General features: G+C 38.3%; 1 protein-coding gene across 1 annotated transcript in view; it reads right to left on the reverse strand.

Annotated features, from left to right (window-relative positions):
• Positions 1–26,387, reverse strand: part of si:dkey-215k6.1 (transmembrane protein 132C) — a 438,945-nt gene that overhangs the window by 200,466 nt on the left and 212,092 nt on the right. The window contains exon 4 of the mRNA XM_041787915.1: positions 3,668–3,808. Coding sequence (XP_041643849.1) covers positions 3,668–3,808 — 141 coding nt within the window. The remainder of the gene's footprint in view (positions 1–3,667; positions 3,809–26,387) is intronic.

A 26,387-nucleotide genomic window follows, 5' to 3' on the forward strand; every position in this document is an offset into this window, starting at 1 on the left:
GAAAGTGTATAACCAAAATGAGTGTTATTTTTTCCTGCATCATTCTTGTCTATTTAAATTATATAATCTGTTCCTCAAATGATTCTGTTCTCCTTACTTTTACTGAAATAAACTGATATTTTTGCACATTACCTTTTGACCTTGGCTGCTGAATCATTTCTTCTCTATATATGACACATTTTTTCACCACTGACACATTCATTTTCATGTCTCATCCACACTTACTATATTTAATGTGCCTGCATTTTTTTTTTAAGATTTATTTTTGGGCTTTTTCATGCCTTTATTTGAAGGAGGAAGGACGGTGGATGGATTCGGAAACAGGGAAGAGAGTGGGGAGAGACATGCGGTAAAGGGCCACAGGCCGGATTCGAACCCTGGCCGCCCGCGTACACGGGTAGGGCCTTAAACCACTCGACCACCTGCACTCCTATGCCTGCATATTTTTGACAACATTGCTAAGAAATTCATCCGCAGCCAGCGCTTCGGGTCAAGCACTGATAGGCTGGTTTGTTAGCAGGAAATAAAGAAACAAGTTCTGTTCACTCTGTGGTGTATTAACTAACTCCTATACACACAGAGACATACACACTAACACAGCCAACCCATTAAAGACAGAGCAATTAACTTACAAGCTCAGTGTGTAGAAGCACAGCATGCTCAATGGCTAGCAGCTCAGTCTATCCAGTCAGCAGTGATCAATATGTTAATGATACACCCACACACAGTGACACAAACATGGTATCTCAGGGGGTTAGAGGTTGGAATTTAAAGGCTCAATCAAATCTACTCAAGTTCCACAAAACTGACCGATAGCACTACAAGTGCTTCGTGTTTTAGTGATGATGTGACTAACTTAACTCTACAGAAAACTTGGGACCTGCATCCGGCAATGTTTTTGCGATAGCAGCACCCATTTCCAATACAAAACCATTGTGTTTCAGCTCTCCGCATTTAAAGCCCAGTTCAGACAAAGATTTGCGACAATACAAGTTGAAAAACAAGCGTACCATCTAGTACGCTGTAGCCATGGTGAGGGACAGAAACAGGCCGCAACATATCATTAACTCTGCAGAGATAGAGACTGGATGGAACCTACCATTTCTCCATGAACTGTACACCTCGAGAAAGCTGAGGTTTGCTGGTAAAATTGCAGCCAACCCGTCTAACCCCTAACATGGACTCTTTGAGGTTCTCGCCTGAGGCAGGAGGCCGAGGTCCAATCAGGAGCAAAACCTCCCAACGTAAGAACAGTTTCTTCCCCTGTGCTGTCAGCCTCATGAACAGTACTCTTACTGAAACCCAGGACAGCAGACAAATATAATGCATGTTTAAACAGATTCTACACACACTTCCTCCTTACATACTCTCTGTGATGTTTATATTCCATTTAAAAATATTTTTTTCTACTATATTTCTTTTATAACAATTCATGAAAGTTTCTAGCCTCTTAATAATTTTCATCTTCATCTATGCTATCTCTTTTGCACCAAACACTAAGTTAAAATTATGTGAAATCTGCTTGGCAATAAAACCTGATTCTAATTCTGACATGCTTTTCCAGCTCAGTCTTGTTACAACTTAAGACAAGGAGGATGATATGTTTTCAACAGACAAATTTCACAACTAAAACCTTGATTTTCTTGTGTATTAGCTAGTTCAGTGCTGCACATCTGGCTTACATGAACAGCTGATGGAGGGGACAGGGGTGTAAATCAAACTGATGTTAAAGAAAGATAGATGTTATCATTTCCAAAATTCTCATCATGGTTTTATCTAATGAAATATTACACTCCAAAAACATATTTTATTTGCATTTATATTCTGTCAAAATGAGAATTCCTTTCCATTTCATTTTTGCCCACTTACAATGTCCAAAAACAAGCTGTTTGCAATATGATGAACTAATCTTGGGCAACACGAGCTATGACAGCTTAGTTAAGACAGCTGCAGCTCTCCTCAGTAGCGCTCTGAAAATGACTTGTTGCATTGCAAATCTTTGGTCCAAACATGGCTCAATGTCCAATGAAAATGGAGAAAAAGTGGGACATCTTAGATGAGCTTTGTCAACACCAATGATGGCAGAAAAACTAAGCATCAGTCCTAATATGATTTTTACCCCATTCTCATCTTTTCAAGCGTCCACGTGCCCCTTGAAACAGAGTTACCAATGGTAGTTACACGATTTTTACCAAAAAAAATGGAACAGCCTTTCAAGTTCAAGATTCAATAGTTATTGATGGCATTTTCATAAGCAACATTACGGGACAGTTCTATATTTCAGTGCTAGTTTGAAAAAAAAAAAAAGACCATAATGCATTGAAACAAGATTACATTAGGATATTAGATGGTTTTGGTACTTTTCTCATCCTCTTTACAAGAAAACTGCTGACATTTGCAAACTTCTTTTTATGCTTGAGCAACTATCTTGTTGATTCTGGGAGATTTCCCAAAACCTCAGAGTGTGCCTCTGGGAAATCTTCATTTGAAGGGTCATGTGTCCTTAACACTTCACCTTGTTTCTCCATTCAAACAAGAATGGGGAACCCCATCCCAGGATGTGGACACACAAAATGTTGAGTAGGGTTGAATGAAGCCTAGTGTTAGTTCTTGCAGGACACAGTGGACATGCGATAAGCTAACAGCCAGTTGATTCCAATTATTGCCTCCCAGCTCCCACAGCCAATCACAGCTCTTTCTCTCAACAAAGAGGTGTATTTAAATATGATGTACTTCTCACTAATCCCTGCTTGCATAATGCTGATGCACCCCACTGCTGCTGCAGGCAAAGCTTAACCTCCTCCACCCCAGCTTCCTCCTTCATAGCATAAAGTTTGTTTCACCCTCATATTCCGATTCATGCTACTATGTATTCATTGCTCTTTAGCTACTTTAATTGTATTCAATATGCATTGTCACAAATGTATCTGTCCATATGGGAGTTTCTAGCCATGCACTTCCTAGAAAGTAAAAACATGCTGCTTGACTAACCCAGGGAGTATTTTTTGAGCATAGCCTCCTCCACCAAGTAAAACTGTATATACATTTTGCAATAAAATGGTAAAATGAGAGTCTTCCTGACTGAAATGGTAGGGTGAGAGGAGGATTGTGACTGAGGCTTTGTGGCTCTTTTCTATTAGATTAAAATTGTCAGGTAAAGAGCTGATATATTGCCGGGTAAGGACATGATATATAGCTTTGTTTTATTTTTTTCTCCTTGAATAAGAGAAAATATTAAGCATATGCAGCTAAACAGGCCATACTTTCACTATCAAGCAAAGCAGAAGTGCTGTGAGGCAAACTTTGGTAACTTAAGCAGAAGAGAAGCTCTCTGAGACTGAGATGTGAATGCTGACAGAGCACAAAAAGCTGGTAGTGGACACAGGACCATAAAGTAGCTGCTAATTTCAGGCCTGCTCTTAATTAAGGCTGATATGCAGATGATTTACAAGTCAACACTTCTCAATGTGTTTTTTGATCAAGAACTATCACAGCTAAAGTATCTTTGGCAGTACTGTTTAGAAGCAGTTTTGCAGAATACTCGCAAATTCTTCCACTTGTGCAACTGAATCACTCCACTTCGCAACCGTGAAAAAAAAAACAATCCAGCTGCTGACAGGAAGAGCTGATGGAAAAAAAGGAGCAGACATGTTAGATTCACTCCTACCTCTCTGCTGTGGAGTACGCCTTTCTCTGACAAATCACAGCCAACGAACTGCTGCCTGGTGCCATTTCCTGTTTGATCTCCCACGCCACCAAGTTGCTGGGTTTCACCGCCAGAAAGTTGATGCCTGACTGGAACCACACCCTGCAGAGACAAAGAGGGAGAGAAGAAAAAGCGAGGTTAATCCGAGGTTCACACCAGCATATCATAAAACAAAAGAGGAGAAGAGAGCAGAGTAGTCACAGTGACAGTTAGGGGGGGAATTTGCTTAAAATTGAATTGGCTGCGCTTGGAGTTTCCCTGCCCCGATTTTCTTGCTGATTTTCTTTAATCCCTGATTCGTGCCAAAGTCTCTTTGTATAAAATGCCTTTTAAAATTGATTCACACAGCTGGGTGCCACCTCCCGTGGATTTAGTGGGAGAAAACAAAGAAATGAGGGGAGAAGTTGTTGTAAAAGTTAACATTTTAAAGGGATAGGTGCCGCCTGCACGGCAGGGATTAAATCTAATACACAAAATTTGCTTAGACAATTTTCTCTTTTGTATGATTTTATATCTCTGCTCCTGCTTTATCTCTCATGGAAAAACACAGCAAAAACATCTTTTCATTTTTAATCCTTATTGATTTTATTTTCTAAGTTCATTCATTAAATCTTTTTGCTCCCTACACTTCCCTTTCCATGCTGCCTGGTCCCTCTAGTGCTACATTACCATCACTTAAATCTAGACCTTTCTCGTCCACACTTTATCATAATCTAGAAGTGTCTTCCTAGTTTTTCCTCTCTTTTTTGACTTTCTGTCAGTTTTTAAAGTCCAGATTTTTCAGTTTATCTTGATGATTTTCTCCCCAGTATCTCCTGGCATCAACTCTCCTATCCTCCAAATTTCCTTCAGGTTTTGAAGTGGTTTTTCCATTTATTTTGCTTCCATCCCTTTTATCCAACTGCCCCTCTTGTTTGTATTCTTTCTTCCTGACACCTCCCCTCCCCTTCCAACTACTTTTCCATCCTTTCATCCGGTTGGTGTTGGTCCCAGGTAAAAACCAATAGCTAAAACCAACCATAGAAGATGAAATAAATATATTGAAGCATCTCTTTTCAGGTAGCAAAGTCACAGAAAACTCTTTACTGCCTGTGCCATTTTGAAACACAGGCGATAAGGGGTTTAGACAATTTTAACAACCTCAATAAATGGACATGTTGCTTATGTTAATGTAGTCCAATGATGCAGTTGAGGAGTTCAGATCTTGCTGTATCAAAAGGTACTCAAACTTTGTCATGTTTAGTCATATTTTAAAAAGTGGGTGAAATTGGCAAGGAGGGGATGTTCCCCATGGAGTTTGCCTATAATTTTTGATGATTAAGTAGTAAATTACCTAAATCTTGTTTAAAATGTAAAAATATCTTTTAAAAACTTAATGTGTAGCCAAGCTTTACCTATAATGCCTACATCACATGGCAATCGATGCCATAACAACCCGACACATAACCAGTTTTTTCCCCAACCTGCCAGTCCAACAAGCACTCAATAGTCACAAATTTTCTCTGATGACAACTCAACAGTCACAGATTTTTACAACATAGAACTTTCATAAGCAACTTAAGGCAGCCTTACACCAAACAACTTTTCCTCCAATTTCAAAGCCGCAGAAAAAATTCCAGAGTTGTAGTAAAATGATGGGAGTCTTGCTAAAGACTTCACTCCCGTTGTCTCAACTGTTAGGTGTAAGGTGGTCATAAGACTTGATTTAAGCATTTTAAAGGTGGTCTTTCTTCAGTCTTTGTGTTACGATAATATCAATTGTGTTCGATATTGTTCTAAGTCTTTAGTCTGGTTGTATGCAAATTTTGTTTCTCAGTGATGTGACTGTCGTCCATGACCAATGGGAGCCTGTGTTGTGACTTGTCATTTCATGCTTCAAAATATTAACGTGAGCATAGATCAATCCAGAGCCACTGAATGTCCGCTCATAACTTGAAAAACTTTTCTGTTAAGAGCTCAGTCAGATCTCTGCAACTGTGTGTTTGTGTGCCTTGTCTGTCAATTCATTCCACAGTAAACCGCCACTGGGATTTTCAAAGTAAAAGCCCAATCAGTATGTTTCTGTGGTGAGACGACTCGTTTTCATACGATGCTTTTATACTGAAGTGTTTCCGGTATACTTCCAAGGTTGTGGCAGTAACATGCAAAGTTGCATAGTTTTTAACTTTCCTTTTGTTTCTACTCAAAGTAAAGGTTTTCAAAACATCGGATCATAAGAGATATTAACTCAAATGTGATCTCTATCTACAACAAAGACTGCTGTTGTGAATTTCCAACAGATGCATGATGGGAAATAATCTCAAAAGGAATTGTATTCTAGACCACCAGTCTTTGCAAAATCTCAGTCTGAGATTAAAAACTCAACGGGTTGCTGACAAGTTGTCTTTAGATGTGAGAGGGTCTCTGATTTCAGTCTTTTCAGAGTCTTTTGAGAGTTTTAACAAAATCGTCTGGTGTAAGGTTGGCATCAGCTGTACTTAATGTAAAATATCATGCACTGTCTCTTCCTGCTTTACTGTATCTTAAATGCTGTAAGAAAGTTCACTGTGGTAAAAGTTTCACCTTATATGCACATCCATTAATTATCAGCTGTAACTTTAATGGCTGTTGTTAAATGCCTCACCTCATATGTGTATTTGCACTAATTATTAATTACTAGCTCAAATACTGTGAGAATGCTCTCTGTGGTTAAATCATCTCAATGCGCATTGCACTAATCAGCTTATCTTTAATCATCTTATCTACCTCATGTAAACCTACCCACATCCTTAGATTTATACTATGAAGTCAGCATTCTTGCACCCTTTCCACATCTTACAGTCCTAAGATCAACGCACACTGACTTGTACATATTTAAACATGAATTTTTCTATAATATTTTCAGTTTATCTATTTTTGTACTTTATGTTTCATTCCTGTACACTGAGAGAAAACCTAGCAAGAGATAGGGGGAGATAGGTCGAGGTGGTTCAGTTATCTACTGAGAATGCCTCCTGGTCACCTCCCTATGGAGGTCTCCAGGGTACATCCAGCTGGGAGGAGAACCCGGGGTAGACCTTGGATGCACTGAAGGAATTATATGTCTAATCTGGCCTGGGAACACCTTGAAATCTCCCGGGAGGAGCTGGAAAATGTAGCTGGGACAAGGATGTCTGGACTGACCTGCTTAGCTCTGCCACCGTGACCCAACCCCGGATAAATGGAAGAAAACAAATGGATGGATGGTAAAACTACCAATGCCTTTCATCCTCCCCTCTGTGATTTCCTTTCTCCCTTGTTTCCTTGCCCATATACCTTACGTCCTCCCTCCTTCCTCCCCCATACTTCAATCTCAGTGCATCCTATTCTTAATCTCTATGTTCTCTCTCTCTCCCCATCCCCGCTCTAATCCATCCCGATGTGTTTTGTTCTATTTATCACCTTGACAAGACCCTCCCTCAGTTTATTAACACACTTTAAAGGACCGCAAACACACACATACACAAGGTTGTTTACTGCTTTTCTTATTAACACACATACAATAGTCTTTGGCACACAACTATGCAAATGCCAGCACAGACGTTCTCTCTAATAAAGTTTTTTTTTCTCGGAAAAGAAAAAAAACTTCCAATCCTCTTTGTCTCCTTTCTCATTATTTCTTTCTGCTGTTCGTCTCGCTTCATGTCTTGCCAATAACTGCCTGCAAATATGTCACGGCGGTCCCTCACCGTACTCTCAGTACATATGTTTGTCAGTGTGTATACCTGTATGTGCCATATATTATTCTAAACAACAGGGTTTTTGGTGTTTGTCACAAGGGAAAGCATCTCTTGGGAAAACTTGAAAACCTACTTTTCCTCTTTTACTTTGAAGTAATGTTCTTGGTTTATATTATCAGGTAGGAAAGTGTTCCCTGGTGATTATTGTAGTGTACGTTTTATGTGTAATATGGCTGAACAAATAAAATAAGGTCTAATGCTCCCTAAAAGTATCTTGCATGTTGCACGTGTTGATGGGGTCCAGTTTGTGTTTATGTTTCCAAATGAACTGCAGAGTAATTAGGTGGGTATTTGTAGGAAAAAGACATCAAAAAAGGGTGATTCTCCAAAAGACTCTTGTGGTTTAAAATACAGTTCCATTATAAAGTATTCACCCCCTTTGATTTTACCATTTTATTGATTTTATAAATCAATCATAGTCAAAATAATTTGGCTTTTTTTTCTACAAAGAAATACAAAAAAATCTTTTGAATGTCAGTGTGAAAACAGATTTCAGCAAAGTAATGTCAATTAGACAAAACCTGTAAGGTAATATAAGTGATTGCATAAATTGGTGCTAACAGTCTCACAGTTAATGAAATGGGGATCACCTGAGTGCAGTGAATGTGTCTCTAGTGATTACAGTATAGAGACACCTGTGTCTGGAAGGTCCAGCCACTGGTTAATCAGTATTCCTGGCTACCATTACACCATGAAGACAAAAGAACATTCCAAGCAACTCAGAGAGAAGGTTTTTGGAGTGTGTACGTCAATGGGAGAGATACCAAGGCAATGAACATCCTCCAGATGTCAGTTAAATCCCTCATCAAGAAATGGAAGGAATTTGGCACATGTGTAACCTGACCTCACAAAGCAAGTGACCAAGCTAGAAGGAGACTAGTGAGAGACTCCATGGTCAAGTGGAAGAAAGTTCTCTGGTCTGATGAGAGTAAAATGGTGCTTTCTGGCCATCAGACAAGATGCTATGTTTGACAGACACCAAACTCTGCACATGACCACAAACGCACCATCCCCACTTTAAAGCAGAGTGGCGGCACCATTGTATAACATCAAAAAAGTAAACACTACAGAAAAAATAAATGCAGAAAGAAGGTAAATGTGTTGTATGAAAGTTTGAAAAACCATCATTAACGATGAACAAAGGAAAATGCAATGCATTGTGGGACATGTAGTTTCTTCATCCTTGTTAGAGAAATATATACACAGTCTTGTACCTTTGCCTTTTGTCGAATGTTGTTTTTGTCCCGAATCAGATGTTTTCCAGTTAAAAGTACTGAGGTAGCTGGTTATCTTTGTTCCTAGATTAAAAATGTTGATACGGAATTTGATGTAACCCAAACAGCATCAGTAACAATCTAACAATCCCTATCAGGTGGAGGTCTGCTGGTATTTCCTGCTCATTCATATCTTCTGTTATAGGAGAAAGAAGGAGAGTCTACTGTTGCCTTGGTGCTTTCAGACACTATCTTGTGCAGGAAAATTCATGAATCAAACATGACAGAAATTCATTCAAACCAGTTGGGTGCAGCTGATTGGCTGTCATACCGCTCTGTACTCAACAACAAACAATGCAGGATTATGCTGAAATTAGGTAAGATTACAAGGTGTACAACACAAATATCTGCTCAAAACCAGCTTGAAAACATTCAGTCTATGTCCAGCTTTAAGAAATAAAAACAAGGCCTCTTTTTAAAATTCTGGTATTCCTCTTTCTTTTCAAGCCTCTCCTTGGTTTGTCACCTCTATCCTCTCTCTCCCATTCATGATCTGTCCTCCTCCTCAAATAAACCAGAACTTAAAATAATTCACTTCAAAGGAACTATATACTGAAACCAGACTGATGCAACCAAAGCAAGCGACAGTAAAGCAATTTTCAAAGAAAAAAAAACATTAGAAAGCGATGCACATAAACATATTTGAATCAAAGTCTGACGGGCGAGAAGAAACGTGGCAAAGACAATAAGAAATGCAGCGCACAAAGAAATGCACCCTCAAGCATAAAACACCCTCATGTACACAAACCTCAATTTTGTCAATCAAATAATACCCCCATTGAGCTTTTTGTAATAAAAGCGTGACATTCATACACACCACACTCATTCTGTATCACCAGACCAGAACCTAAACAGTGACAGGCGTAAAACAGCGACCCACGTTCGCCCTGAGCCAGCAGAAAGTAGAGGCCTGTCATAGATCATTTCAGACTCACTGCCACTGATCACATCTGGCATATTATCAGAGGAGCGACAACCAAAAACAGCAACAATTACCTGTGTCAAAACAGGCAGAAAATACATATTTACTCTTCAATTGTATGGTATTATAACAATAGAGGAGTTATCACAGCCAGTGCATCACATAAGAGGTTTTTCTTTATGTCATTCTTCTTTATGTGCAGATTTAGTCAGAGCAGACCAGTGGGCAGTATGTGTGACTCCAACTTTTCATTGGCTCTGTGTTTTCTGACAAGTCATGAGGGAGTCGTGTAAGGGGGCAAAGAAAAATCTATGTTTAGGTATTATTTACAGAACACTGATCTATGGACCATTTTATCATCTTTCAGCTTGGATATTTTTGTTTAACTTCCTGCTATAAATGACTTTTTCTGTAATTTTTCACTGATTTTATCTATACTCAAACTAGGGGCGTCCAAGCTATGGCCCCAGAGTGAAATGTGGCCCTTGAGAGAGACAAAATTCGGGGATTAAATTTACTGTTTTCTGGAACAAATCTCTCAGTTATGATGCTTTTAATGACGCATAAGCCACCATGGCTGATAGATTTGGGAAATGTACCTCAAAGTCATAACTTAGAATAATAGCTTTTATTTATATAGCATGTATCAAAACAAGTTTTCAAAGTTTTTTTTACAAAATGGAAAGAATCAATAAAACAAGGATAGATTTAAAAAGATCAAAAGAAAAGTAAATTAAACAGGTTGAACACATGGAACAACATATTGCAAAGATTTCATGAATAGGGGCAAATACAGATTAAATGTCACCTTTGGTTGCCAGTCTGGACTGGGGAAAGTTCAGTGATTTGAGAAGGGGCTGTAGGGTGTGGCGATTCAAAGATCACATATAAATCAAAATACACTTCTTCAGGCTTTTCAAACCAACATTTTTCCCCTTGGACTGTCCACAATCCCCCAAAGAATCAGAAATAATCCATTTTCCTCCCCCTCTCTCTTTCTTCACCTTTCAGAAAATGTGTGCTGAAACAAGCCGTTCTCAGATTTTCCCCACATGATGTCATGTGGGGAGTTAGCATCGCCCTCAGGTTTGGTTGGCCCTCCCTGTTTGGAAGAAAATTCCACCCTCCTCTGCTGATCCTCCTCTTAGCTGGCAACTGAGAGGAGGATCAGGAGAGCCACATCCATTTCCTGAGAGGGGCAGGGTCAGGGACAGAGTCAGACAGCTCAGCAACATTTAAAGCCACGGAAACAGCTTGTTCTGAGCAGGGCTGAAACAAAGGGGGGTTTAGACGTACAAAAATCCAACACTGGAGTGTTTTACAGCAACAAACTTCACAGGCATGTTAGATCAACATAAATTTGTCTTCAAAGTGTAAGTGAACCCCTGGCTCAGAGCTAACTCCGCCCACCTCCGTAATTCAAAAAATGCACAGAAAATGAGCAGTTTGGTTCTGAGAGGAGGAAGGGGAAAAGGACGAGGCTTTCCAGGTGAGGCGGGAGTGACAGTGATGTCCCCTTGTCAAAGAGACACAGACTGAGTCCCGCAGCTCTGCTGCCTCATAGCGATCTTTAAAAGTGGGGGAGTTTTCCCTGAGACAGTGCAGGTGCAGGCAGGAGAGGATGGGAGTGGTCTCTGAATGGTAAAGTCAGTTAGAGGCGGTAACGCTCTACCTTTTATATAGAGTCTGTGATGTAGAAACCTACCGATGGTGGGTTTCTACGTCACATAAGCCCCACCTCTGCAGAAAAGATTTTTCAAGGCAGATGTCCGTTTGAGCTAATTAAAAGCCGTAAAATCCAGATTTTTATCAGTTTGGTGCAAATTTCAGCTATAACAACAATATTGATGTGTTTTATCATAGTTCAGTCAGATACCTCAGTGTACAGATGAAAAAAAGTTAAAGTGTTCACTACCTCTTTAAAGAGTAAAATATGTGACCTTTAAAAGTTAATGAAATAGGCTTAAAAACAATTCTGTGTTGATACACAAAACCAAGCATGTAGCTGGCTGTTGACTTTCAATGATGGCAGTAACATCAGCTACTGTACTGAGATGAACTGCTCTGTGTTTTTATATCATTCTAGTATTAGGGGGATGGGGTCATTCCAAATAGCAGCGTGGTGGGTCGCTATATTTGCCTTGCCCAAATTAAACCAAGCCAGGAAAGAGGTAAAAAAAACTTTCAAACAGTCTTTAAAAAAAAAAAAAAAAAAATGTGTGTTTTAACATGTTGACAGCAACCTTATTGCAACATATCTGGTGTGTTAGGACACAGTTTTTTCACTTTATGTGGACTTTAACCCCTTAAAGCCTCTTGTATCATATTTGATACATACTTTTATGATAACTCTATCTAATCAATATGATCAATAAATTACTAAAAAATTCTGAATACAATCTGATGGATGATAAAAAATACCCTCAAGTGGATTATCTGTTACCAAAAACACCTAATGTATCAAATGAGATACAAAAAATATATATGTTAAATTTTATGGAAATTTTGATTTTTTTGGATTTCAGTAGAAAGTGAAATAAACATTTCAGTTCCAAAAAATGATAATTTTCTGGCTATAATTTTTTTTTTCCGGGTTTAAAGGGTTAAGGTCATGTTTTCCAGCCCCAGACCCAGAGAGGACAATGTGCACTGCTTATTTACATACATAAGCAGCTCAAGAAAGCTTCAGCTTGGTGAAACACAATATTGTAGAATAAAAAGGATTTTGGATTCTGTAAACGGTGTGTGTAATCTCAGTTAATGCATCACAAAGTACTACCTAAAACTCTTGGGTCACAAACGAGTGCACTGTTGGTTCAGCCAAAAATAAAGAAGAGAATGTGAAACAGAACCGAGCTGTCAGAGGAAAGTAAATCAGTGTCATTCAGAAGATGAAAGCTTTGCCCTAAAATGCAGAGATGATGTTTGCTGGAAACACCAGATTTATATTTCTTCCTCGGACGATAAACACAGACACCACGACACACACTCACATTCATGAATAGTCATATAACGACAGAAAACAGAACACCACTTTTTTCCCATGGTACCTCTGTCAGGACTTTAGTGTGTGTGAGTCTGTGTGTGCACATCTGTCAACAAGCAGGATGATGGACAAGGCTGCGTCCCTAAGCTGCTTCTGTCAGATCTGAGTGCAGCAACAAAGCCTGACAAGTGTCTGTGTATCTGTCTTTGTCTGTCTGTCTGTTTTTTCAAGGTAATGCAGGAAGACAGGCCAAACTTCTCCTGTCTGCCTCTCACTATATTTATCACCCACTGTTTAATCTTTTATGTCAATGAGGCCGCTCGCTCTTAAACCTGCAATTTAAGACTAGCATCATTTAAAAATCTGTGATGTTTTTTTTTTTTTAGAAGCAAGAGTTTCAACATCAACTGCAGCGTAATACACTTTAAGCTTTATTTACAGCAGAAACATTAACAGGCCATCCATTTCCTCCCTCGCTCCCTGGGTGACACTCATACATTACACACTTTCACAGCTCCAGTCTGCTCCTGTTGGCCATTGAGTAGCTCACAGAGCATTACGATTGATTTTCTTTGCCTTTTTTTGTGCTGGAGCGCTGCCTTGTTTATAGGCATTTCAACACGAGTTTTCCAAGTGGAAAAATAAAGAGCAAAAGAGGAAGTGAAGGAAAAAAACCAACAGGGCATTATGCCAAGAAGTAAAGCAGGCTGTGAATAAGCGTTCCCTTTGCTGTTTTAAATCACAACTTTAAATGCAGAATGTGTTTCTGTCACGGTGATGCCTCTTTTTTTTTTTTTTACCTTTTGGAGTTATTTTTTGTTTGCCCCACAGGGGTCCCTTTACCTCGCTTATGCAGATTGTACCTTTGCTGCAGTGTGGCTCACTCTGCAAGAGCTTTTGAACATGAAAGTTTTACTCCATCTTCAGCTGCTGGCTGGTTTAAGTGTGAGGAATAGAATGAATATGCCAAATAGTTGAATTTTTAAGAAAGTTTTCAATTAATAACAAAAACTGCACTTCATTACCTTGCAATACGATTAGAAATCAATACCAATATGTACGATTTCACCAATATGTGCAAAATATATGCCATCTGCTTTAAACTTTGCCTATTCATCAAAGCTAGAGAAGTTGGTGTGATTAAACTAATACCTATTTATAGCTAGGCTTATCCACACAAGACTAGTGACCCAGGGAACCAATCAATGTGTGCTAGAAAAGGATAATAGTGTGTGCTGCTTAAAAGTAGAACCACTGAAGTCAAATTAATTCTCCTTTTATATCTCCTGTGTATTTGGTATTAGGAGGACCTGGCAAGTTTGATATCTAAACATTATATCTCAACATTAAGTATTTTCCCTGGACAGACTCCAGTACGTCCAAAACTCTGCTGCCAGGGTTCTCACCCACACTAGGCCCTGGCAGCACATCACCCCTACCCTCATCCACCTCCACCGGCTCCCAGTTACATTCCGAATCAAATACAAAATCCTCTTCCTCACTTACAAATCCCTTCACGCTCTTGTCCCTCAGTACCTCTCTGACCTCCTTCAGCCATACACCCCAACCCAAAGCCTCCGGTCCTCAGACGCTGGCCTTCTCACAGTTCCCACCACCAAACTTCGCACCTATGGAGACAGAGCGTTTAGGACTACAGCCCCCATCCTCTGGAACTCCTTTACTGAAAACATCCGCAATGCTCCATCCTTGAACATGTTTAAAAAACTCCTCAAGCACCACCCGTTCACCACATCTTACACTCTCTCCTAAACCTGCTCCCTACATACACTCAACTTAGTGTTTGTCTTTTGTGTTGTCTTGTTTTCCACTCTTCTGTAAAGCAACCTTGGGTCACATGAAAGCCGCTATATGAGTCCAAGATATTATTATTATTATTATTATTATTATTATTATTATTATTATTATCATTATTATTTCCAAAAAATGATTTCCTCATATGAGGACAGACATTGTGTTTTAACCCCTTAATACCTGTTGTATCATATTTGGTACACACTTTCATGGGACCTCTATCTAATCAAAATGATCAGTAAATTAATTAAAAATCTTTTGAATATAGGCAGATAAATGATAAAAAAAATGCCCTCAAATGGATTATAGGTTGCCAAAAATGCCTCAATGTGAAAATGTAATACAAAAAAATATATATATTAGGTATGTCATTTTATGGCAATTTTTCTTTTTTTGGATTTTGGTAGAAGGTTAAATAAACATTTCAGTTACAAAAAATGAGAATTTTCTGGCTATTATTTGAGATAACAGGCTTTAAGGGGTTCTATAACACAATAAAAGCACCAATACAGCCAAGTCAGTATGGGAAATTCTGCCAAACTGGAGCGAAGAAGAGAAAAAAATTAGAGTTGTAAACATCCTGAAAAGAAAAAAAAGCAGTTATTCCCTGAAATGTATTTGCTGTTTTTGATAATCCTAAAGGTACACATTTGTACATTTTTTTCCACATTAATCTTGCTTTGTATCTTCACAGTTTCCTGATATTTTTTGTCTTCCCAATTTGTGACTACTGAAGCAAAACGTTTTCTGAGAAAATAAAAATGATCTTCAAAAAGTTTCTAAGATTTTAAGATTTTGGTTAAATCTACACACAGAATATATTTCTTGAATGAGAATTAGTTAATGCCATATTTTCATTACGTATTTTAAAGTATTATTTTGTAATACATTTCCCTATTTAAAATTGTACTTTTTTTTTTTTTTTTTTTTACAAAAAATGCATAGATTTATTTGAACTGTTTTACAGTTAAGAATGAATTAGTTGTGATCCACATTTAACTAAATATTTGACTAAAGAAATATAAATAAATAAATAAATAAATAAATAAATTTATACCATAAATATATGTATAACAAATATATAAACATATATATAATATATTGATAATAAAATAATAAATAAATATCTATAAATTATTAAAGTTATGAATAATATTTTAAAAATGTCTTTCGTGAGATAACAGCTAGATATTGCCAAACATGCAAGATTACAACTATTTTACACTTTTATGTTCTGGGACTACAGATTGCACCATTTTACCTTAACAGGACTGTGCCACAAAATAAATAGTAAATGATAAATTATATCTTCTGAACAACATTTCTGTCCACAGAAACATATTTTTTAACATGACTGTGTAAAAAAGAAAATGGCTAGCGACCCACCATGAAGTTCCCCTGATTGAAATGCCTTAGAGTTTTTCTCTATCTGTCGCTCTCACAAGTCTTTCTGCTCTTGGCAGAGAAATATTCGCTGGGAATGTATCACATACTAATAAAGATTAGGCTAGACTAATTTCTACCAAATATAAGCATGTTTACTCACTTTATTTGTAATCTGTTGGTTTCTTTCCGAAATCTGCCCAAGCTATATTTCCTCTTGTTACACCCGAAAAAGTCCCGATGTCCTCATTAGAGTACTTCCTGTTCAGCAGTGTTGTAGTTTGTTACTGTTGAACTTGTCAACCAACATGCCATATTAAACTACTCAAGAGTTTTTTACCTTGAACAGTTTTGTGTTGAGACCTACTGTTGGGGATTTTGGTTGAAATGGTGGAACTTCTGATTGTAAAATGCTGTTGTGATCACAAGATGGCAGACAAATGTGTCCACAAACGAGGCTTGCAGGTCTAAGTTCATCAAAATTAAGAGTAAGGGTGCAGGGAGCACACAATGTAATGTCCTCATGTGAGGATGCTGGGACATATGAGGTTAAACTAGCTCAATCCCCCACTATGAAAACAAAAACTGCATTCATGATTTATGTCAGGTAATTCTGCATTTTTCAGGTTATAAGGCCCTGCAATAGTATCTGCCCCTGGTTTGCACATAAACACATGATAACCTACAAACCTGCACACTATCTCTCCCTGACACAGAATCACAATCAGCATTAACACAAGGTCACACAGACCTCTGAGTCACATGTGTGACTGTTTGTGAGGAAATCAGTGCAGTGTGAGTCGTAACTCTGGACACTGGGTTTGAGCATCTGATGATAGAGAGACAGATTTACACTCCACAGAGGGGCAGATGGAGAGGAAGTGGGGGCAAAGAGTGACAGAGAGAGGGAGCCATAGGGGGAGAAAGATGATGCAAAGAAGACAAGAATAGTCCCCAAAAAACAAACAATGGACTAAAAGACTGTCTGCTGTTCTGGTGGATTTATGTGCTGGTAGGAAAGAAGGAGAATTTATTACAACAGACCACAAACTTCTAAAATTTTTATGCGTTCCTACAAAATATTGTCGTGGTGTAAATATTCAGGACATTGAGCAAACGTGGAGTACATCAGTAGCAAATCTTAAGGAAAATTTGGCTTTTATTTTCAATTTATTTATTGTGATTAAAAAATTTGTCCCACATCTCCCTCAGAATTCCCAAAAAACTCTTCCATTTAATATGCAGCACAAAGTAGATTTGGGTCTCATCTGAGACCAAAAAAAGTATTTTATTGATATGTTGGTGCTCTTTGCAACTTGTTACTCCAAACGTTGTGCCATAACCTGCAGCATCCCTAATAGGGCAGCGGTGTATTTTTCCCATAAGGATTCCAGGGCTAATAGATAGACAGGAAGGGCATCCCACATATAAATATGTTTGAAACATGCTTGAGCCTCTGAGTGTCACCTTAACAAGCTGATTTTGAATTGGTAGCAAACTACATTTAAGCCTCTTTTCAAAAGCTAACAAATCTCCAGACAAAGATTAGGGAGGCTGAAAAATAAAGAAAAGATCATGGTGAAATAAGAAAGGAACTGAAAGGACAAAAACATTCAAAGAAAAGCAAAGGACTAAAAAAAGTTCACCAATGCTTTATTGAGAGCTTGATTGCAAACCATGGCATCCCTCACATTTGATCCAGTGTCACATTTTGTACTTTTACTCTTGTAGACATGCCTCTTCAAACACTCAATCACTTCAACTTTTATAAACTACAAGGACTGATTATAAAATAACCTCAGTTTCATGCAGCAGTGTGTAAATTTAAGAAAAGTTTGCTGTCCATATTTAACTCTTTCAGAGGGGGTCCCTCAAGGTTTACTTTTAGGCTATGTACTGTTCATAATTTATATGGCATTACATCTGTGTTATCACATTGTAATACCACCTTTACACTGATGACACGGTTCTTCACTGCTTCACTAACACTGCACATCTGGCCACTGACATTTGCCAACTGCAAAATGCATTCTTCAATCTGAAATTAATTTTGAACCCAGATAAAACTAAAAACATGCTTTTCACTCAATCCTGCTGACAGCACTTCACACAATACAACTCTGGAAAGTCACAATATAGAAAGAGTCATTCAGTAAAAATATCTCGGTATCTGGCTGGAGTTCACATTCAAATTTCACATCAATTCACTCGGTACAAAATTAAGACAGAAATTATGATATTTATACAGAAACAGAACTAATTTCCCTATGGCCTGTAGAAAATAAGTTATTGAAGCAACATTTCTGTCAGTTTTAGAATACAGAGATGTTATCTACAGACATGCTACAGCTAGCTCACTTAAACCCCTAGACTCAAGTGTATCATTCCACCCTAAGATTCACTGCTAGTGACAGTTACTCAGCTCACCACTGCATCCTGTATGACAAAGTGGGCTGGCCCTCATTATCAGTTAGGCGAGACAGGCATTGATTACTTTTTATTTATGAAGCTCTGTCTGGACATCTGCCGTTATACCTCACCTCTTTATTGAAAGTGTCCACTAGCCATTATCAAACTTGCTCAAGTTACCGGATAATATGTTTAAATTTCCAAGAGTAAAAATTAAAATTGGAGAAACATCTCTCAGTTTTTGTGCAGCCCGAACCTGGAACACAGCAAACACTAGAACTAAGTTCAGTTAACACCGGTCAGTTCCGAAACATGATTGACTATGTACATGATTGTAACTGTTTTTAAACTCTGCTCCACTTCCTGTGTCTATTCTTATATATTTATGTCTATTTACATTTATTTTTCTTTTACCTTGTTTACTCATTGTCTCACATTTATTGTTTTACTGTACTCAATACCAGGGGTGTAGCTGGGGATTTTGAGCCCCCAGAAAGTATATTACACAGGGCCCCCTGCAACTGGCAAGTGTTGCATCATTTTTACAAATAACTATGCATTTTAATGAATTTTTTAACCACAATTTCCCCATTTATGAGCAATATTTTTACTATGGTTGAGTTAAATTTACTTGGATTAGTTCGCAATGCTGGACTACACCATGTGGCCATTTTTAAGGGAAGAGCAGGGCCCCCCAGTATTTTATACAGATTTCAGTTTGTTGACCAATTCATTTAGCCATTTTGATTCAATTATGACACCATTAAAAAATAATAAATAAATAAAAACACAAATTTTATTGCAGGCTTCTCAAGGGCCCCTCCCTACTGTGGGCCCAGGTAATCAGTACCCTTTTCCCCCTGTGCACAACATCATTGCAAGTGATAGCATGCTTAATGGCATCTTGAGATTAAATAAAGGTTAAATGAAATGCACATTGTTGGCAGTTAAAGTGGCCTCCATTCATGTTCTTTTGAACCTCCTGAAATGTGCTGTGTTCTCTGAAAGTCATTGTGTCTCCTTCTCATGTAGCCACTGTATCCGTCTTCTGTGCTGTAAATAAATGGGCTCCAGGGAACTTCCTATTATAGCTTAAGCCCTTTTTACTTGGCAAGGCTGTGTAGAGAAGCCAGTGGGCTTTAGAAGGCTACAATCTGACAGATATCTTTAGGAAGAAGTCAACTCAAAGGGCTTTGTAAGTCTACGAAGGCTTAGAGGTGATCTGGATGTGTTCATTCAACTGGCCATAGTAAACAGTTTTTAGTGAACAGAGGATGGATGTAAGCCCCTGTGGTTTGTGTGTTCCACTTGAATGATTAGTGTTGATGTTTGTTTTTCTCTAATAGATTTCAGCAGCAGATAACTATAGTTGATTAAAGTTGCTAATGAATGGAAAAAGCAACAACCAACATCAAACCGAATAAATAGGATGATGCCTCCTCAGAGAAGGCTGCTGGTGTAAAACACCAAATAATTTTGAGTACAAAAAGCATCAGCTTTTAAAACAAAACAAACGGAGTTTAGCATATTCAGTGCTCAGCTTCCCAATCACAAAATAAAACCCTGTCACCAGCAGTGTTTTCTGACAGCACAAAGTCCATTGAAAATATTTAAACTTGTGCCTGTCAGTGTCACTTCCCTCTCATAATGCAACCAAAATCACATAGGGATGTCTAATGGCAATTTTGTCAACAAAAATGATGGAAAGACACAATCAGTCTCTCCTTCTCCAGGGTACAGTTTATATGTCTCTGTCCAGAACTGCTGCTAATGTCATAATGAAGTGCTCTTTATTGTTTTATATCTCTTCATGAAATGTCCCTTAAAGAATGAAAAACATTAAGAATACAGAAAAATTTGGTTCGGGCCTTGTGGGGCTCGGTACTTTGCACAGTACAACGGCCACAATACGTATTGAGCCAGAATTCACCATTGCTCTTCTTTGTTGCAGAAGATATCAGCAAAGGCAAAGATTTAAGGATCCTTCCCTTTAAAACACTTAAATTCAGGTCCTTATAGATCCAATAAGTCAATTGAATTATTCTATTTATAATCACTGAATAATTATTAAATGTCAAAACAATACTATTAAACTTTTTCAACAGGAAGTTGCCCTCTTTGTTGTCTCTCTGGCTGTTTTTTGATACAGCAATAATATTCTGGTTTTTCTCAATAAGCACAATGGTATTTGCAAAATGTCTTTTTGCTTTGCATCCACAAAATGACTATTTTAACTACATCGCACTGTAACTTTTACTATTCGTTATAGTTGTCTCAATATGTTCTAACTACTGACTTTTTTTCTCCTTTTTTGATTTCTTTGTTTTTATCCTTGTGAGGGTTTTATTGGCTGGTTAAATAACTTCTTCATGTTTCTGGGTGTTTCTTTATCCCTTTGTCATTGTGTTTTGATGTCCTGTGAGAAGCACTTTGAATCGCATTGTTGCTGAAATGTGCTATACAAATAAACGTCCTTTGCCTTGCAACCTCTTTCATCCCTGGACATGATAATCGGACAGTGGCCTGGTGCAAGGAGCTTACTGCTAATCAGCCTGGTGTGTTGCCCCATGTAGATGGAGATCGGTGTTGCTGTTCTTTGCATAGTTTGCATACTGCACGATTCATGTCCAGCCCCCAACCTTCAGGTGTAATCCAATATCTTTGCATGCAGTCTTACTACTGTTAGACTTTCTCATCCATATACTGGCAGCTTGTTTTAAGCAAAGGCATGCACTTTATCATGCAGTTGAGAGTCTGCTGCCAGCTGTTGGATCTTTTTTTAACTGCAATGTCGGGGGTGTGTATTTTAAAACTGCCTTGAACTTGAAATAAGTTAATCACCAATTGGAGATGATTTCCATACTATTGTCATGTCTTTTTAAGTTTCTTGGAAATTAAGTTTCCCCAAACTGTGAATGTGCATACTGACATTCCACTCTTTCCCCCTTTATGTCAATTTAAATGTTTATTTACTCCATTGTTTCCCTTCTACCATTCATCACCTGTTCCATCTGCTTTTGAAGAAAAGTGCCACTCTTGAGAGTTTCTCAGCAAGAGTCTTAAGTCAGAAACTAATTGAGGAACTTATATAACACACTCCTATTTGTGTTCTAATCTGAGACTGACAGACCCAAACTTGAACTAAGTACCTGCAGTAACAACAGAAGTCAAGTTTTTGAGTTCTTGAATATCATTGGTAAAGACTGCATGCAAAAACAAGTTTCTTTTCAGTACAACCAAGCTTTTTCTTGTATTTTTCTAAGGCAGTTCAGCCATTGTATTCCTAAACTATCTTCCCCAACCTGAAGTCATCCAAAATTTCCTTAATACTAGCTTCAAAAATAGAGAGCTCTGATATATCCCTATACATTTTGGATTAAAGCCTCAGAACAATCATTCATGTGGTTTTCATTGGTACACATTAAATGTATTTTTTGTCTCCTTGTGAGCTTGTTCATTCTTTCTTAATACCATTCTTTCAGTGATCCATAGCTCGGAGCTTTGCATTCAATAGCCTACTGCTGGTTTCTTGTAATGTTCAAAGAATTCAAGCTCATTGTACAGTTGCACTCATTGCTATGCTGCTCCAGATGAAAGCTTCCGCTAAATGCCTAAAATGTAAATGAAAAATGTAAATTTAAACCCAAAAGGCATTCTTCTTGAAACAAAAGAGCAGACCTGATGCCATATGCTACGTGTCAGAAAACGCTGCTGCATGTACAGCAGCAGATGTGTCGAGGAGACAAAAGTTGAAGAAGACATATTGTTTGTCTGAAGTTGTTACTTGGGCAGATGTTTCAGGGTACGCTGGAAGGAAACAGTAAGAGGCACTGAAAGTCCAGCCTCTGTTCAAGAACATATGCAACCATTTTAAGCTTTATTAAAGCTGTGGAGGGCAACATACTTATAGTTTTTTTCCTTCATCTATCTTATTTCATGGTCTTGTGTTTCAAAATCATCCAACCAGATGGAACAGTTAAGACAGTGTTTGGCACTGTCTAATTCCTGGAGCGACACCCTTTATGTCATCTTTGCACATGACAGAAATAAAGAAGAATTGGTTCAACATGTCAGGTCATACTGAACCAGTATTATTAGGTTTAATGGAGAAATTCATCAACTATAAGAAGCCATAAAGCCAGCATGTTAAGAATGCCATAAGGGTTTGGCACTGCCTCATTTATGGGATTCATGTTTGTGACAGACATGATGGTGTGTTGTGTAAAGCTATTTTTACCAACTTCAATCAAAGAGGTCATGCTGATGAACCACAAAACAGTTTTTGGCCAGTCTGTTGGTTTGGTGGTTTTCTACCAGGATAGAAGCCAAAGCTTGGCAGAAAGTTACAGAGTTGTCTGTAATCTTCATGATTAGATACAACCTTTTTGGTCTGGTTGAGCAGAAATAATCCTGATGTTTATATGGGTCACGTTAAGGCCAATGTAAATTAAACAGTGTAGGTCTATTTCCCCAGGATGTTTGTTCTATATAAAGGGTGTGTTGGTAACATTGGACTAGCCTATCAATGAGGGGATGATGATCAGAAAACTCCATTATCAATTCCAGAATTCTGTCTTAAACTTGTTTGCAGCCATGTAACCTTAATGCTGAATTTCAAATGGTCTGTTTCAGTCTACTGACTAGTATGCAATTATTTGCATTTTCACAGTCAAAGGGGATCTGCTGGGAGGATACCTGGAGAAATGGGGCATGGGACAGTTGCAGGCCTGGACGATGGCCATCAGGAGAGAGAAGCAGTATAGGAAAAAAGCTGACATGGTGAAGCGTCAAACCAGCATACGCTCCCATACCTGACCTAATCTGACTGTCACAAGCAGGGAAAGCTACCAAAACAGCCAATCTATACTGTCCTACTTTTTTGGTGTCCTGAGACACGAAAAAGACCTATCAGACCCCAAAGAGTGAAAAAACTAAAGGCTCTGTTTTTATTTATTCAAATGTATTCAACGCAGAATACCTTATTGAGATTAAGAATCTCATTTAAGAGTTTCCTGGCCAAGAAAGACAGTCCTGAGTCACAGAGCAGAAAGTCATCAGTCAAAACATCTACAGCATGATGCGTCTTCCTCCAGTGCCTTCAATCTACTTATAAAACAATTTCAAGCAGGCATATATTTTCCTGCAGAAGATTCCAGGCCACAGAGCAGCATATCTGAGTCCCCTTGTAACTATCTCAAGGGGCACAGATAGCAAAAGTAAACTTTGTGACTGTGTCACAGAGGGAAGACTGTAACTTGAATAGCTTTACTCCCTCATTCTGTCATACTGTGTATCAGCGGCAATAAATGACAGCGTAAGCAGCATATAACAACATTTTGTACTTAGAAAATTGTGACCAGTACTGTTTATATAATGTGTAAATAACAGCTGCCCCAAGACTGAACCCTGAGGCCCTCCATTTAGAACTTCCAAGACATTTGGACTGAGTTGAACAGCTTTACTCCCTCAAAACAAAATGGCACCAAATGAAGACTTGTTTTGAGGTCAAAAGACCAGTTTTTATTGATTAGCTGAGCCAAATGATTCAAGACTTGGATTTCCCATCACTACAAGTGCAGTGGGATGGGCATTAGCTGCGGAAACACAGGCAAGACTGAGGTAATTGTACCAAACCAAGCCAAACTGAGCTGGGCCAAACTTAATTGCTTGGTGGAAACAGACCATACAGTTGAAACCAGAAGTTTACATACACTATATAAAAAGGCACATAAACTTTTTTTCTCACCGTCTAACATTAAATCAGATTAAACTTTTCCTGTTTTCGGTCAATTACGATTACCAAAATTATTTCTATTTGCTAAATTCCAGAATAATGAGAGAGATCATTTTTTAGACAATTTTTTATTATTTTCTTGAGAGTCAGAAGTTTACATACATTTCATTAGTATTTGGTAGCATTGCCTTTAAACTGTATGACTTGGGTCAAACGTTTTGGATATGCTTCCACAAGCTTCTCACAATAGTTTGCAGGAATTTTGGCCCATTCCTCCTGGCAGAACTGGTGTAACTGAGCCAAGTTTGTAGGCCGCCTTGCTCGCACATGCCTTTTCAGCTCTGCCCATAAATTTTCAATGGGATTGAGATCAGAGCTTTGTGACGGTCACTCCAAAACATTGACTTTGTTATCCTCAAGCCACTTTGTAACCAGTTTGGCAGTATGCTTAGGGTCATTGTCCATTTGGAAAACCCATTTTCGCCCAAGCTTTATCTTCCTGGCTGATGTCTTGAGATGTTGCTTCAGTATTTCAACATAATGTTCTTTCCTCATGATGCCATCTATTTTGTGAAGTGCACCAGTCCCTCCTGCAGCAAAACAACCCCACAACATGATGCTGACACCCCCATGTTTCACAGTTGGGATGGTGTTCTCAGGCTTGCAAGCTTCCCCCTTTTTTCTACAAATGTAACGATGGCCATTATGGCCATAAAGTTCAATTTTAGATTCGTCAGACCACAGAACATGTCTCCAAAAATTAAGGTCTTTGTCCCTGTGTGCATTTGCAAACTGTAATCTGGCTTTTTGATGTTTCTTTTGGAGTAATGGCTTCTTCCTGGGAGAGTGGCCTTTCAGCCCATGTCGGTACAGGACTTGTTTGACTGTTGATAATGACACACTCTTACCAGCTTCAGCCAGCATCTTCACAAGGTCTTTTGCTTTTGTTCTTGGGTTGAGATGCACTTTTCGGACCAAAGCACGTTCATCTCTGGGACACAGAACCCGTCTCCTTCCTGAGCGGTATGATGGCTGGACATTCCCATGGTGTTTATACTTGTGTATAATTGTTTGAACAGATGAACGTGGCACCTTCAGGCATCTGGAAATTGCACCCAAGGATGAACCAGACTTGTGCAAGTCCGCAATTCTCTTCCTGATATCTTGGCTGATTTCTTTTGATTTTCCCATGATGTTACACAAAGAAGCAGTGTGTTTCAGGTGTGCCTTAAAATACATCCACAGGTGTGCCTCTGATTAACTCAGATGTTGTCAATAAATCTATCAGAGGCTTCCAAAGACATGACATCATCATCTGGGCTTTCCCAAATTGTTTAAAGGCATAGTAATCTTAGTGTATGTAAACTTCTGACTCTCAAGAAAATAATAAAAAATTGTCTAAAAAAATCATTTTCTCATTATTCTGGCATTTAGCAAATAGAAACAATTTTGGTAATCCTAATTGACCAAAAACAGGAAAAGTTTAATCTGATTTAATGTTAGATGGTGAGAAAAAAAAGTTTATGTGCCTTTTTATATAGTGTATGTAAACTTCTGGTTTCAACTGTACATGTGCCCTGGCTTGACTTATAAGCACAGATCTTTGTTTTGGAATCCAAACATAGTCAAGTATTGGTTGATCTTATTTGGACAGAGTGTATGCTTTTGTATAGCTCATGGTTAACACTCCAAGGATACAGTTTTAGAATTTAGAGTGGCATTTCCCTATGACAGTACGTTTATACATTTTAATTGTCCAAATGAAAACCAACAAATCTGTATTTCCTGAAACATCCAAGATTCCACCACACAATTAAAAGACATAATATCTACGGTGCAAATACTGTGAGCGAAAATGGGTCTACCAAGAAAATATCATCCATCTTTAAATAGTTTCCCAAGATTTCCTGTGGTTTGAATCCCATCAATAATTCATGACTCAAAGAAACAGCAAAACAGTATAATGGCAGCGATTCTTTAAAGGCATGCACAGATGTTTGACAAGAAATTCAACACAACACCTGCATCTCTCTCCACACATTCTGGATCAGCAGCCTTCGTCGGACATGACTGGCATTCAAATGAGTCAACTGTCAAATCATTAAAATCTTGTTTTCTACTTTTCCCACCTTTTGAGAGGGAGAAGGAACACAATCTGTTGTTGTGTTCGTAAAACTGAGAAGAGGCAGGGTTACTTTTGCACAAGTGACAAGCTGTCAATGAACTAGAGTCATTAAAAGTCACTTTAGTTGCAAAGTGGTAACAAGTTGCAAAGTTAGTGCTTTGATATGCGATTATGCATAATTCACGGTAAATCAGAACGGTAGTTGGATTAATCAACACAGATTTAAATCGATACTTTGACACCCTTTTCTTAAAGAGAGGTAACATCCAACTCTTAGA

This window comes from Cheilinus undulatus, linkage group 5, assembly GCF_018320785.1.
Source record: "Cheilinus undulatus linkage group 5, ASM1832078v1, whole genome shotgun sequence".
NCBI lineage: Eukaryota > Metazoa > Chordata > Actinopteri > Labriformes > Labridae > Cheilinus > Cheilinus undulatus.